Source organism: Zonotrichia leucophrys, chromosome 1A, assembly GCF_028769735.1.
Source record: "Zonotrichia leucophrys gambelii isolate GWCS_2022_RI chromosome 1A, RI_Zleu_2.0, whole genome shotgun sequence".
NCBI lineage: Eukaryota > Metazoa > Chordata > Aves > Passeriformes > Passerellidae > Zonotrichia > Zonotrichia leucophrys.
In genome coordinates this window covers 1,668,360-1,682,423 of record NC_088170.1, presented here as the reverse complement: position 1 = coordinate 1,682,423, position 14,064 = coordinate 1,668,360, and the positions used below count along the sequence as shown (strand labels likewise).

Genomic DNA, 14,064 nt, shown 5'->3' with positions numbered 1-14,064 from the left:
CTTAGGATCTCTCCGTGGGTCTCCCAGTCCTGTACTTTCAAAAAGACATTTTAATTTACCGCCCCAAGCCCGCGGAGAGGCGCGGCGCTCCCCGGGCCCCCGTGCCTCGGAGGGGGCGGGCGGGGGGCGCTCCGCAGGAAATGCCGGCGCTGCCGCGGCGGGGAGCGCCCCCGGCCCGCCGCCCCCCGGCCAGCGAGCGCTGACCGCGGGGTCCCTCCCGGACCCTGCCCGGCTGCGAACAACCGCGGGGCGCGCAGGGGAGCCCACCGAGCCCATGGAGGAGCGGAGCCCGGCGGCAGCGGCGGAGCGAGGGGCGCCCGCCCGGACCGCGCCGCCGCCGCGGGAGCCCCGGCGCCGCCGGAAACTTTGCTCGGCGCTGAGCGGCGGCTCCCTCTCGGCGCTGCCGGCCCCGGCGGTGAGGCTGGCGCGGGGGGAGCGGCGCTGGGGCCGGGTGCCGCCCGGCGCGGTGCCCCTGTGCCCGGCTGGCGCCTCCTCGGGCGCGGGGCGCTGCCCGGTGCGGGGCGGCGTGCGGCCGCGGGCGGCGGCGCTGCTGCTGCTGCTGCTGGCCGCCTGCTGCGGGGGGGAAGCGGTGGCGCAGACGGCGCTGGCGGCGGGGGAGGAGGAGGAGGAGGATCACTTGCTCTCCCTCGCCGCCACGGGGGTGGTGCTGAGCTGCCTGGCCGCCGTGACATGGCTGGTGCTGAAGCTGAGGCAGGGCGTCCTCATGCTCGCCGTGACTAGCGCGGCCAAGACCACGTCCCTCGTCGCCTTGGAGAGGGTCCCGGCGTCCTGGCGGCCCTACCTGGCCTACCTGCTGGGGCTGCTGGGCATCCTTCTGGCCGGCTACGCCGACCGGCTCTGGCCCCCGCGGCGGGCCGCCCCGCTGGCCGAGCCTCCCGCCGCCCCCCCGGCCGCGGACGAAGCCCCGGTGCTCAGGCGGCGGCGGCGGTCCAGCTCCATGATCTCCCCCGAGATGTCGGGCGGCGGCGGCAGCGGCAACAAGACCCACCGGAGGACCTCGCTGCCCTGCATCCCCCGGGAGCAGGTAGGGCTGCGGGGAGACGGGTTCCAAACTTTGCCGGGGGTCCCGGCGGCGGCGGAGGAGCCGCTCCTGGCCGGGGAGGCCGCGCACGGTGCCGGCTTTGCCCGGCTCGGCGCGGAGAGCCCCGGGACGCCTCGGCACGGGGCCGGGGCAAGCCGGGCTGAAGCCGGGCTCTCCGGACCAGGCAGAGGGCTCGGGGTGTGCTTTTCCCTTACAGCTGTGGCCGGCGCCGGCTTTTCCTAAAGCTGGCAGAGGGAGGGCTGGGGTGCACGGTGCCCGCTGGGCTCCCGGAGCCGGTGGGAGCCTGCCCCGAACGCAGCCCTCGGGTTTCCCAGCATCACGTAGGAACCCCGCTGTTTCAAAGCTGTAGTTTCCTAGAAAGGTACCTCAGCCTTTTAAAACTTGCTTTAAGCTCGAAAGGGGTGTGTGCGTGTGTGAGCCGAGCAGCTCGGCTGTCCGCGGTGGGAGAAGTCCCTTATCGGGGCGGTAGCCCAGGCTCGTCTTTGCACTTTGCCTCCCCAGCGCTGTTCCCGTGCTGTAATCAATAGCTCCGGCTCTGCCCTGGCTGTGGGAACCGGTGCGAGGCACACGCGATTTATCTCAACTTTGTTTCCTCTGCGAGGCTGTGATTGGAATGGCTGAGTGAGAACTTTATTACCAGAGAAGCGTTCGTTTCAATGCACACCTCAAAAAAGCTGGAGGAAGAAGCAATCAGGCACCGGTATCTTTACTGCACAGCTGTGTAGAGCCCTGACACGGACACAAAGTGGGCTTGGTTCTGCGCTTGAAGGGTTTATCAGTTGTTTTGAGATTTAAGATTGCCCCACAAAAATATTACTTGACACTTGGATGTCTTGAAAGTCAGTGCAACTTCTGCTGAGCAGTGGAAAGGGAAACCTGGGGGGGAAATAAGTATCAAACTGTGTTAAGTTTTCTTTTTCAACTAGTGTTGAAAAGGATTCTGTGGCTGTGATCAAGTGAAGCGTGTTGTCATACACCTAAGGTTTTCTTTCAGGTAGCTTGCTGGATAAGCAGCAAAGTATTTTCCAAGTAATGGCTATATCTAACTATATGGTGTGGGTGGCTGGTGTGTTTCTGGAAACTGTTTGATTACATCCCTTTGTGGTTGGTATTGACATTTCTTAGAAGAGCTCCTGACAACCTTACATACTTGAGACTTGTTTTACAACAAACGTACTTATTTATTTAACAGTTTTGTTTAGGTAAAGTAAATATTTACCACAGACAAATACAGTGTGAAAAAGTAGAAAACTGACCGAGTTCTGACTTTAGCAGGAACTGAGAGGCAATGGTGTAAGAGTAATTTGTAAGTACAATAAGGCACAAAATTAAAACTGTTTATGCTTACTTGGTGAAGCTAGGCATTTCTGGTGGTTTCTTACAATAATCATTTGTAAGGTCTTAAACATGTTTTCCACTTGCTTTCACACTTCCAATAAATGCAGCCTTTTAGTTAACATCTCTAAATGTAATCATTCGGAGACAGGACTCAGTGACCATGGTCCTTGTCTTCTCTCATGGAGGAACTTCAAATCTCCTGCATGTACCAGGAGGTTGGACTGATGATGGATAACAAGGCAGACTCGTTTTCCCTCCCTGCTGGTGCATTACCTGGGGACAGTGGCCAGCTTTGCCCCAAGCAATTCCCACTTCCAGGCTGTGGAGCTTGCCTGGAGTTACCTGCAACTGTTCCCTTCACCCACTGCAGGATTTTGGCAAATTTCTCTTTCTTTTGTTCTCACTCATTATTAATCAGTAGTGAGATCTGGTATTGCTTGTGTCTCTATGTGATTAGAAATGGATGATAACTTTGGAGTTTGGGGAGACTTTCTGTGTTTGTTTTTTTTTTTTAGCACAGTGTGGTTGTGTGTATGTGAACTTCTCTCCCTAAAAGCTCTTAAATAAATCCTAGCGTGAGTGAAAATTGAAAAATTGAAATAAAGCTCTGTAAGGACCTTGAAGAAATTATGGGAGAGTGGGACTCTCTTACAGCAAACACAGTTTATGTTTATAGCAAAAAACAGCTCCCTGTAGACTTAAAGAAAGTATAGGTAAATGTTTTTCTTTAGGACAGTTTTAAAATATAACATGTTAAAAATAGACATAAGGGCTTTGAAAGAAAACCAGGCCTTCTCTTGCCCCTCTGTTTTTAAAAAACATCCTCTGGATGTTTCTGGTCTTGTTTGTACATCTATGAGCTGCCAATAGTTTTCATCAGGAAATAGATCCACTTTATTGCTTTGAAACACGTACTTGAATTTCGTGAGTAACATTAGGCAAAGTTTTAATGATCTTTCCCATCACCTCCCGTGTAACCTTTCCTATTGCTGAGCACTTAATTGAGCTTTTGTTTTTCCAGAATTCAATTCCCTTCATATCTGACTCTTTCTGTTAATACGAGATTCTATGAAAGTTAGAATTTCTGAATTTTTCTTATTTAGTCACACACATCTCAATTTTAATCTGAATTCTTCTCTACTAGAATTTGAAGGTGAATCTGTGCGGCATTGTAAAGGACAGTACCAGGAGTTGCAAACTGACAACATGGATACTGTATTACCACACCTTGTGTTAGCATCTTATCACTTCCAAAAGGAATTTGAAAAGAAAAACTTCCATTTAAAATGCCACCATCCAGAATTGAAATGGTACCGTGATGCAACCTTCTGTTGTTGCTAAAAGTGCTCTTGCCCCATTTTCAGTTTAATTCTATGCTTTTTGAGGTTGCTTTTTGTATATGATCTTTCTCTTTCCCAACTTGGGCCAAGTCTTTGGATTACAAGCTTCCAGCCTGGTGTGAGTGTGGCTCTCACTGAGGAGTGTGTGCCTGATCTTGCTCCCAGCTGAGTCTTGTCTGCCTGTGATTTCATCAAGGCTGCTCCTTGAGGGCTCACTCAGCCAGATTTGAAAGAGGATGCAGAGCAAAATTGTGAATGGATGGATAAGACAGCGAATGAATGAATGAAGAAATGCCTTTTTTTTTCTTTTTTTCAGTAAATGCAAAAGCACCACTAAGAAGATGGCTTTTGGATTTTTTTCTCCAGGTTTTTGCAAACATTTTTATCTCTTCCTAAAAGTGCAGAGAGGAGGTTGGTGGGCATAGGGAGGGGAGCAGAAATGTGTTGTATGTGTTGTTTTTTCCCATTCAAACATTATAATGCCCATGTGCTCTGAGGCTTGTGCCTCTGATGATGTGTTAATCTAGACATACAGCAGTCCAAGGGGATGATTTTGCCTTGGTGGGTAGAATGCTGCACAGGAGGTTGTAGCTGGGCAAATCTAAACCATGCTGAACACTCCTGATTTTGCTTTCAAGCTTTGCTTGTTTGTTTTGTTTAGGGAAGCTTTCGGCTACCTTGGATTTATTACAAGTATGCGTTATTTGCAGCTGCTGCAAATAGTGTGATTTGCTTTTGCAGGATTTATTTTTTTTACCTTAGTCAGGAGATGGTAGGGGTCCAGCACACAGTCTGAAGGATTTTCTGGTTCCCCAACTAGAGGGTGACACAGCCCTGTGTGAGAGAAGGTGCTGAGTCCTGGTGGAGGAGCTTCTCCCATGTCCCCACTGCCAGGCCGGCTGCTCCACGTACAAACTCCTGCCCATGAGCCCTTCCTCCAAAGGCAGACAGATTTTCTGCCCATTTTCCTTATGTATTTCTCTTTTGCTTTTATTTCTGTTTTCTTTATGTATTTCTGTTCTGGGCAGCAGGAGAAGAAGAAAGCTCTTTGCCTTCCTGAGGGACATCTGAGGGTCTATCACTTATTTTCTGTTGCTTTGAGACTTGTTTTATTCTGCTGCATTTTCCCCATCCCTTTTCTCCTATTTTTTCAGGCTGGTAACTTGGTGCCAGACTCGTCTACCTTCCTTCAGCATCAGCAGTGGGTTTTTTCCTCAATTGACTGTTTTTCATGGGGTTCTGTGTAGTAACCCTGCCTGTTCCCAGCCCCAGCCTGGGAAAGTTGTGTGCAGGACTGTCGTTATCACTGCCTGTCTCTGGAGTTGAGAAGACAATCCTGTAACAGTTCACATGGCCAAAGATATCTCTGCAGTGATAAGATCTAAGAAACAGTGGAGAAAAAGAAATGTATTTGTCAGTTTTCCTTTTTTGTTTCCAAGGGAAAACTTAAAGCTTTATCTCTTCTCATTGTTTGATATAGTGACAGCTTTGGTAGTGCCAGGAATATGTTACTTCTTCCCCTTTGTTGGTTCTTCCTCATTTTACCTTAAAAAGTAGAGAAATGTTCCCTTATATTATAACCAATTTTTATTAATACAGATCCTGTGCTCTGGCCTGAAAATGGGAGCGATCGGGGTGTAACATAGAGAAATTTAAAATTTTAGAGGGGACTGGCAGATTGAATTTAGCTACTGAACTTTGTGTCTATTAGATGTGAGGTTTTATATACCGTGTACCTCCTCCTAATAGGGTTTATTGAGCTGTAATTACTCCGATAAGATTTAATGGCATTGCCATTTAGGTCACTAAAAACTAAGGAATACTGAAGAGTTATAATTCTAAATGGGGTGGCATCTGGTGACTTGCTGAAACACAATCATGTAAAATATTAAAGAAAGGCTCCAGGAAAAATCACCCAGGGATTCCAGACGTAATGCTTTATTTTCTTTTGCATGGCTTCATTTACGCAAACCTGCTCCACTTGGGTTTTTTCATTTCTCTTTCAGCCTCGCAAAAATGTTAAAACTGTTGCTGAGACTCTCACCAAGGGCTTAGATTCTATTTTTGTCAATTGGTTAAATCAAGAAATGTATATTACGGTATATTGGCTAAAAAGTAAAGTACAGTAGTGACTTTCTGCTCTTTCTGCCTGAAGTGTGAAAATGCAAAGCTGGGGAACTGAAAGAAATCCTGTGTACTCTGGGTTGTCATGTTAATTAAATAAACAGCCAGAACAGTGACCCTGTGTATGAAATGTGTTTTGAGAAGCTTGTTGGGGGTTGGAGGGGAAAAACAGTGACACATGATGTTTTGGACGTTAACTGTGACATTTGTATGAATTTCTCCTAATCTGCTGCTAGTGTTCTTGCATTCCAGCTGTTTTTTGTGGGAGACTGAGTGTTGCAAATAGAAGGAATAGTGCTTGGGCTTTTTTTTAAAAAAAAGTAATATAAAGAAATAATCTCAGCCTGTAAGTGAAAAGGTTTGCTGGGTTCTGGTGTCTGCAAACCGCAGGGCTTGGAATGGGGATGAACTGACTGCCTCCTGAACTATTTGAGAATGAAAGGAACACTGCTGCAAGTAAAGCTTTGAGGCAGTTGCTGTGATTTACCCAGGCAATCTGATGGAAGATGTACAGCTTGGAGCATATCCCTTCACAGATAAGGAAAGAAATGTACAGATTCAGATAACAAAGTGGAAGCCGTGTTTTACTTTGTGGAGGGATTTTTAATTTTTTTTTCCTCTGCTTGGTTTTGAAGAAGTTTTTCATCAATTACCAAGCACTTTCCTGAAAGTCTCTTCTGTGTTAGTCAGGGTGTCACACCTCTCACTTGGACTATGTAGTTTTTCAGGTTTCAGGAGGAAGGTCGTGGGGTTGGTTTTCTTGTTTTATTTTTTTCCCTGGTTTTTTTTTTTTTTTTAGTTGGTTGTCTTTTTTGTGTGTGTGTGTGTTTGTGGGGTTTTGTTGCTTTTTGTTTGTTCGTGGAGTTTTTTTGTGTTCAAGTTGTCTCGCTCTAAGTCCTGCTGCAAGTTTTGCTTTAAGCCCTGCTCCAAGTGGTAGCATCAATTCTTTATATTGTAAGTAATAAAAAAAATATCATGAAATGTGATATCTGTCTGAGTTTTAAGTTGTGGGTGGAATATCAGCGCTTTTCCTTCTGAGCTGCTTTTGGAGATTCACTGGGGCTGCAGGGAGAGGATGTGCTCTACCCCTTTGTCAAGCTTTGGCCTCTAGTTTATTTATTTATTTATTTATTTTTTATGAAGGCTTTGAGCGGCTTTTGGAGATTTGCTGGGGCTGGGGGGAGAGGATGTGCTCTACCCCTTTGTCAAGCTTTGGCTTCGATTATTTATTTATTTATTTATTTGTAATGAAGGGTTTGAGCCGCTTTGGCTTATTTAATGTATGTATTTATTTATTTATATATTTATTTATAATGAAGGGTTTGAGCCGGTTTGGCTTCTTTTATGTATGTTTGTATTTATTTATTTATTTTGAATGAAGGGTTTGAGCCGCTTTTCTTCTCCCTGTGTGTGTGTGCATGTCATTGTCGCGAGTGCCTCGTGGCGCTGGTGATGATGATGATGGTGGTGGTGGTGATGATGATGGTGGTGGTGATGAGGGCGGCTCCGGTCGCTGCCGCGGCGGGCGGGCGGTGCCGGCGCTGGCGGGCGCGGCCCCCTAGAGGGCACGAGAGCCAAGCCGGGCACGGAGCATCATCCACAAAATCTGTCCGTGGTCCTTAACTCAGCCCGTGCCGGAGCTGCCCCGCCGCTGCCGCTCCAGCGGTGGCACGGCCCGGTGCAGAACGTCCTGACTCTGTGTAGCATTTATAAATGGAACTGGAGATGCCGCCTGAAAAGCAGGATGTCCCCCTGTCCTCTGCCCTGCCGAGGCCACAGCTGCGGCTCGCTGTCTCATTCTGGGCTCCTCAGAGCAAGAAGGACAAGGAACTGCTGGGGGAGGTTCAGCACAGGGCTCTAGGGATGATGAGGGGACTGCAGCATCTCTCCTGGGAGGAAAGGCTGGGAAAGCTGGGCCTGTTTAGCCTGGAGAAAAGATGATTGAGAGGGATCTTATCAGTGCACCCACATGTCTGAAGGGTGAGTGACCAGAGCCCAGTGCCAGAGCAGGGGCACAAACTGAAACACAGCCAGCTCCACCTGAATGTGAGCCAGAAGCACTGAGCACTGGAACAGCTGCCCAGAGAGGCTGGAGAACCTCCTCTGGGGAGATCCAAACCTGCCTGGCCACCACTGTGTCTCCTGCTCCGGGTGAGCCTGCTGGGCAGAAGGGTTGGACTAGAACATCTCCAGAGGTGCCTTCCAAGCCCAGCCTGTCTGTGATTCTGTGTGATGCGCTGATGGGACAAATGGTCCTTCACTACTGTTGAACATGGATGGATGTTTTCATAGTGCCACCTCAAGGGCTGCTGAGCAGAAGGGAAAATATGGGGCACAGGGACGATACTGGTGGTTATAAGAGTTTGGTCAGTGAAATGGCATTGTTCATTATTGAACCTGTCAAGAAAAGGATTTTGTGTCAGCTGGCCACTGGAAATGTGCTGGTCACTTCAGTGCTGGTCACTGAAAAGGTTTTGTGTGCGGGAGGTTTTAAAATGAAATTGGGTTAGTGAAGGCATGGTATGGACTGGTGTATCAAGTTTGGGTCAGACATACAGAACCATTAGGATCCACAGATAGCCCAAACTTCTGAGCCTCATCTGAGAAGGGACTGAAATTGTACATAAAACCTGATCTGACTGAGGGGTATTGATGAGTTTGCCTAAAAATGAATAGAAAGGAATCTGGAAAACAAACCAAAACAAACCCATCCCCAGACCTCAAAAACTCCCCCCAAACCTCCGAACAAATTCCCCCCAAACCTTTTCTTTTTAAGCTGCTATGAAGAAGTCTGATTGTATGAGATAGAAATAGACACTGATCATGGAAAACACGTGCATGCCGCAAGGTACGAACGAAGTTCTTCCAGCTTAGACATTTGTATTTATTAGTTATTGAAATGTGTGAAGTTTCTGATGCCAAACAGTTTGGGGATTAGAAAAACTGTTTGTTTGTTTTTTTTTTTTTTTCTAAATCTGATACTAGTTAGGAAGACAGTTCCCATTTGCTCACTCTGTGCTTTAGTGACTGTACTGCTGTATCTGGACCTATCACTGCACAACTCTCTGTACTTTTACTGCAATTAACTACTGAAAAAAAATTAGGGAGAAGATATTTATGGGCATCAATACAGTTAAAGGCTCTCCTCCTGCCCCTGCAGAAGGCTGGAAAATTACAAAACCTCCACATATCAGAAATAGCTCAGAGCATAGCTGAGGCCTCCTTGGCTAACACCCCCAATCCTCCAGTAAAATATGTGGGGTTAAAGTGGTTTATTTGACTTTTGTATTTTGTAGGTTGCTGGAGTTGGCTTTGTTTGGTACCAAGATTTATGCTTTGGTTTGGATTTTAAAGTAAAATAAAATTACATTCTGCGTCATTTTGTTGTTTTTTGTTTTTTTTTAATGAGATTTTTGTCTGCCTAACTCTGTAGGAGTGGTGCTTTTCAAATATTCTCATGATGCTTTTTTTGATGGCTGCTGAAGTCCTGAGGCACTCCCTGCTGACACTTTAAAAAAAGCAACTCTTCCTCTCAGACTGGTTGGTCCTCTTAGAAATATCTCAGCTTCATTAAAAGCTGTGGGAAATATAAATAGGATGATGCCTGCTGGAAAACTGTTGCTGTGTTTTGAGGATCAAGTCACTGAGGGTTGATGGGTTTACTTTTTGTTTTAAAAAAGCTTCTTGTTCCTGGTTGTCTTTGAGTAAATCATAATACTGTGGGGGATCAGTTATAACTGAACTTCAAAACTGAACATTACTTATTCTGAGCAGCATCCTTCTGACTGATTTCTCAGTAAATTTGTCCATAAGCACAGTTGTGAAATGAATTCCAGACAGGGAAAGAATGGAGTATTTGAGCGGTGAAGGTTAATTGTTTTTTGAACTATTGCACTCCCAGCAGGTTGATGATACCTTGCTGGCATCTCTGTGTGCTGGAGCTGCTGCCAGGCACCAGCCATAACCTAAATTGCTCCTCACCCTGGACTACAGATACTTGGAGTCTCTTCCACTTTTACTGTATGGTTTTAAATAAATCCACGCATGTTTGTGTTCAATGCTGTAAAGGAGAGGCAGACCATTCATCTGTTTTGTTACTGATGTTAGGTGAAAATACTGATTCTTGGCAAATACATACACCCCAAATTTACCTTGAAATGTGGCTGAGGGCTGTGCATGGGCTGAAAAGCCACATCCAAGCAAGTTTTACTCCACTTTGTGGGCAGAAATCTAGATATGCTCTCCCAAGCTTTTTGTTGCCTGCAGAGTAAAACTTGTGAAACCCCATCTGTGCTGGAGTATTGACTCTCAGTTGAGATGACAGCTGTGGAAAGGTGCAGAGCTGTGTGTGAAAGTGGAGATTAAAAAGGGCTGCACAGCCTTGTGTACTGTCTACCCTTGCCTCTGTGAATGCACTTTCAAGTGCTTTTGAGAGAATTTTTTTCCCTTTTGTTTTCTTTCTTCTCTTTCCCTTCCTGGCTTCTCTTCCCCTTTTCTCCTTTTCTTTTTTTCTTATTGATGCGTGTTTGAGCTCACCAGCAGACAGATCTAACTGGGATTTCCATTTTGCTGCTTCATTTCCTCTACAAACCCACCCCCCAATGCATCTACCACTATTTCTGTGTTGGTAATGCTGAAGTCCTTCCCCCAAAACTCACCTTTGAAAGGCAAAACCTATTGGATGCTGCACTGAATTCTCTGGTGCATCTCTTCAGCTGTACTGGTAGTGCTAACTATAGGTTACTCTTGGCAAAGTCTGATCACTGTATTTTGTGTTGATAAGGAGCTTCAACGTGTTTGGGTGCATCTATAATTGCAAGATAACAGGGAAAATGTTTCATGTGGCTGGAGTTTTAGTTGGAATTTGTCACTGGGATTGTTACAGGAATGCTTGTGCTGAGCTGCAGCCTGCCTCTTATTTTAAAATTCATGTTGAACAAGTGAAGGTTTGTTAAAAACACTATTTTTCTAAAATTCTTTTTGTAAAGGTTAGTAATCACCTCCTCCTGTCTCTGCTGTTTTCAGCCCTTCCAGGGTAACTGGGTGATCCTTTCAGTTCAGTCCTTAGTGCAGAAGGAGCTGTGTTCACATCCTAAAATCCAATGAGAGCTTCTTAATTTATTTTTTTTTAACAGCTAACAATTCCTTTTCTTATTTTAAAGAAAGAAATTCAAAGCTAACATTTGTTGTGCTGCTGAAAATGTCACCTGACACCTTGTAGCGTGTTTTTATAGATGTGTGCACACACATATTGACATCTATGTAAATGTTCATATATGAATGTATGTATATACACAAATTAGTATTGTGCAGTTGAGAGGGATGGTGTTTTTGCTTGACTTTGACAGCACAGTCAACAAGCCTGAGTTACATATGACAGGGTTCTTTCTGGGTATTAAATCATATTTCCTGATGTTTCCACAGGCAGGCTTGTTTATTAATATGCAAGCTTTAGCAACTATTGTTTGACTTTTAACTCTATTCTTTAAATATTTCTTCTTCTTTCTTGATGTGCAAATGTATGCCAAGTTGTGCAATTATTTGTAAACACTTGAGTAGTGATTTTAATCAACAGATTACCACATATATCTTACAAATGATACATTCCAGTGTTAAATTTGGAGACTGGTGCCACAAGTCTGTTCTAGAGGTGAAAGCCATAAAGATGCTTTCCAGGTGTCCCTGGGCTGCCTTGCTGCTGGCTCCAGCTGTGATGTGGAGCACAGGGCTGGCTGGGCAGGAGGAGCTGGGCAGGTCCCAGTGCAGCCTGAACTGGAGCCACTCCTGGGGGCACAAAGAAGGGGCTGTTTGTACAGAAATATTAAGAGAATGAGCAGCATTACAGCGTTCTTGTCTGAGGTCATGCAGCAAGCAGAGGAGAGAGTTTGGATGTCCTGAATCACAATCTGCTTTCTGCACTAACTCCTAAAATTATTTGTGTGGCCATCCCAAGTTTGTGTATTTGTTCCCTTGTTTAAACTGAATTTCATAAGTGTTCATTAAAGATAAATTTTGCAGGTTTGGTGTGAAGCTAAAATGAGACTACAGCTTCCTTTAGGTGTAGGCACAGAGTCAGTGGTGATTGGGGTGGGGCTGTGCCCCATCATCCCCAATGGGCCCCAGCTGTGCCCCATCATCCCCAATTGGCCCCAGCTGTGCCCCCAGGTGAGCAGCATTAACAGTAACAGCCATGCAGGGCACAGAGGGCACACAGGTGCAGGGCATCAGCAGCAGGGCACAACAGCCTGGCCTGAGGGACAGGGAGGGCAGATGCTGCAGCCTGCTGGAGTGAAAATGTGCTACTCTGTATGAGCAGATGCCTGAAGCCTTCTGATGAGGTAAGGTGTTATTTTGTTTGGGTTTGAGCTTTCTGAAACTCTGTGCTGACGCTCTGTGTATTATGGGTATTTCAGCTGTGACATGTGCTGTGACAATTGTTCAGTGTGGAGCTCTGGCTGGTGAGAAGTATGATAAGACCAGTTGGAGAAAATAGGTGATTTGCATTTTTACAGCTAAGCACAATGAGCTTTACCTGGCAAAACTCCTGTTAGGTGTAGTGGATATGTTGTTGCTGCTATGTAGCAGTTCTCTGGGAAGATGTGGACTAGTTTATATTTGTTGTTTATTAAAGCAGTTCCCTGAAAGTCACTGCATTTTTGTTGAGCTGAAATGTTTCAAGTTAATTCATATGCCATTACTGAGGGTTTGGTTTTTTTTAAAACCAGCTTAATGTGTCTGTAAGTGCCATTCTTAAACGCAGCCCTAATTGTCTACTGATTACAAAAAATTGCAAATGAATAAACATTTTCTATTAAAGGATTTAATGCTGTGCTTCATGTGAGGATGGTTTGGAAGCTAAAAGAGGGATAAGGGTGGAAAGGGAGCCTGAACCTTTCCAGCAGGCTTCTGCTGCTGAGAGTTACAGAGCATTCATCTTTCCTGTGGATTGTGGAGAAGCAAGAAACCTTTAGGAGCAGGCAGGTGTATCCATAGGTGTGTGCAATCTCATCATTCCAGGCAGCATGGGCTCTGTTTGTGCCTCATTACAGTGACCACAGTAAGAAATCTGCTCAGTGAGAAGAGAAATATTGCCTGTGCTTTGTTGGGACTGCAAACTGACTTGTGGGCCATGGAATCCAGGATGCGGACTCCTGCTGAGCCTGCTGTGTTTGTGTCGAGCAGGGTCACAGAGGAGCACGGGCTAACAGCGCAACAATTAGCTGGACTGGGGTGCCAGCACTCCATCACATATTCCAGCTTCAGTTCCTCTCAGGGATCCAAGCCTTGGATCCTTGGTCCTTTCCTCTTGGCCAGGCATTTTGGAATCAGGGCCAGCTCAGAGGAAATCTGAGGAACCAGGGCTTAACTGAAATTGAGGACATCTCAACCTGGCTTGCTGGATGCATCTGCTGTGGTGAGGCAGAGATGGCAAACACAAATGTTTCTTGGAGAGCTCCTGAGCATTTTTAAGTGAAGCAGTAAAGACAGATTGTCTATCCCCTTCCTCTCAAAGCTATCCAATCTTTATTTCAGCTTTCTCTTCTGCTGTGAGTGGTGTATAAATCTAACCCTGAAATGTGTGATGTTCCTATGGATAGTATGAACTTGTGATAATAGTGACTGAGGTAGAGTTTCAGTGGTTTTCATTTCAATATTGTAGCTGCCCTCATCCTTGGATCTAGAATGATCTTTTCCTTTTGTATTATGCATAGGTGAAAAAGAAGATCCTTAAGATGAACTTTAAGACTTCCTGGCTGTGATCTGCCACTTGAGCAGACTTTTTGAAAACTCAAAATCTAAAATTCTGGATATTTATCATATTGTCATGCCTAGACATGGTGTCGTGTTTAGACCTTTGGATTTTGTTTTTCTTTTGGAAACTGCAACTTATCTGTGTTTAAGAAATGGTAAAATTCTTCCAGCTGCAATAATATGTGCTTATTTCACGTTCAGATCTGCTTTATATGTTGTCTCTTCTCAAATGCAAGTGGTAATGTCATGCTGAGAAAAACGTTGATTTTTAAGCTGAAGTCGCTGTATTGCAAAATTGACTGATATGCACTGAAAGAAACCCAGCCCAAAAAATCCTCAGATATGATGAAACAGCTTCCTTTGCTGTCATTCAGTGCACTCATGAGAACTTGGCCCGGGGGCTCTGGCTCTTTTATTCAGTTAAGGTTTTTAGAACTGAGATGAAAG

At 45.7% G+C, this 14,064-nt stretch overlaps 1 protein-coding gene across 2 annotated transcripts in view; it reads left to right on the top strand.

The window, feature by feature from the left end:
• Positions 1 to 654: 654 nt before the first annotated feature.
• The window catches only part of PDE3A (phosphodiesterase 3A), a 203,298-nt gene continuing 189,888 nt past the window's right edge, over positions 655 to 14,064 (top strand). The window contains exon 1 of one of the 2 annotated variants that reach the window (XM_064734790.1): positions 655 to 1,045. In XM_064734790.1, the coding sequence (XP_064590860.1) occupies positions 725 to 1,045 (321 nt within the window). In that variant the 5' untranslated portion in view covers positions 655 to 724. Of the gene's footprint in view, positions 1,046 to 12,127; positions 12,204 to 14,064 lie in introns of those variants that run through there. The other variant, XM_064734800.1, reaches the window with a different exon arrangement.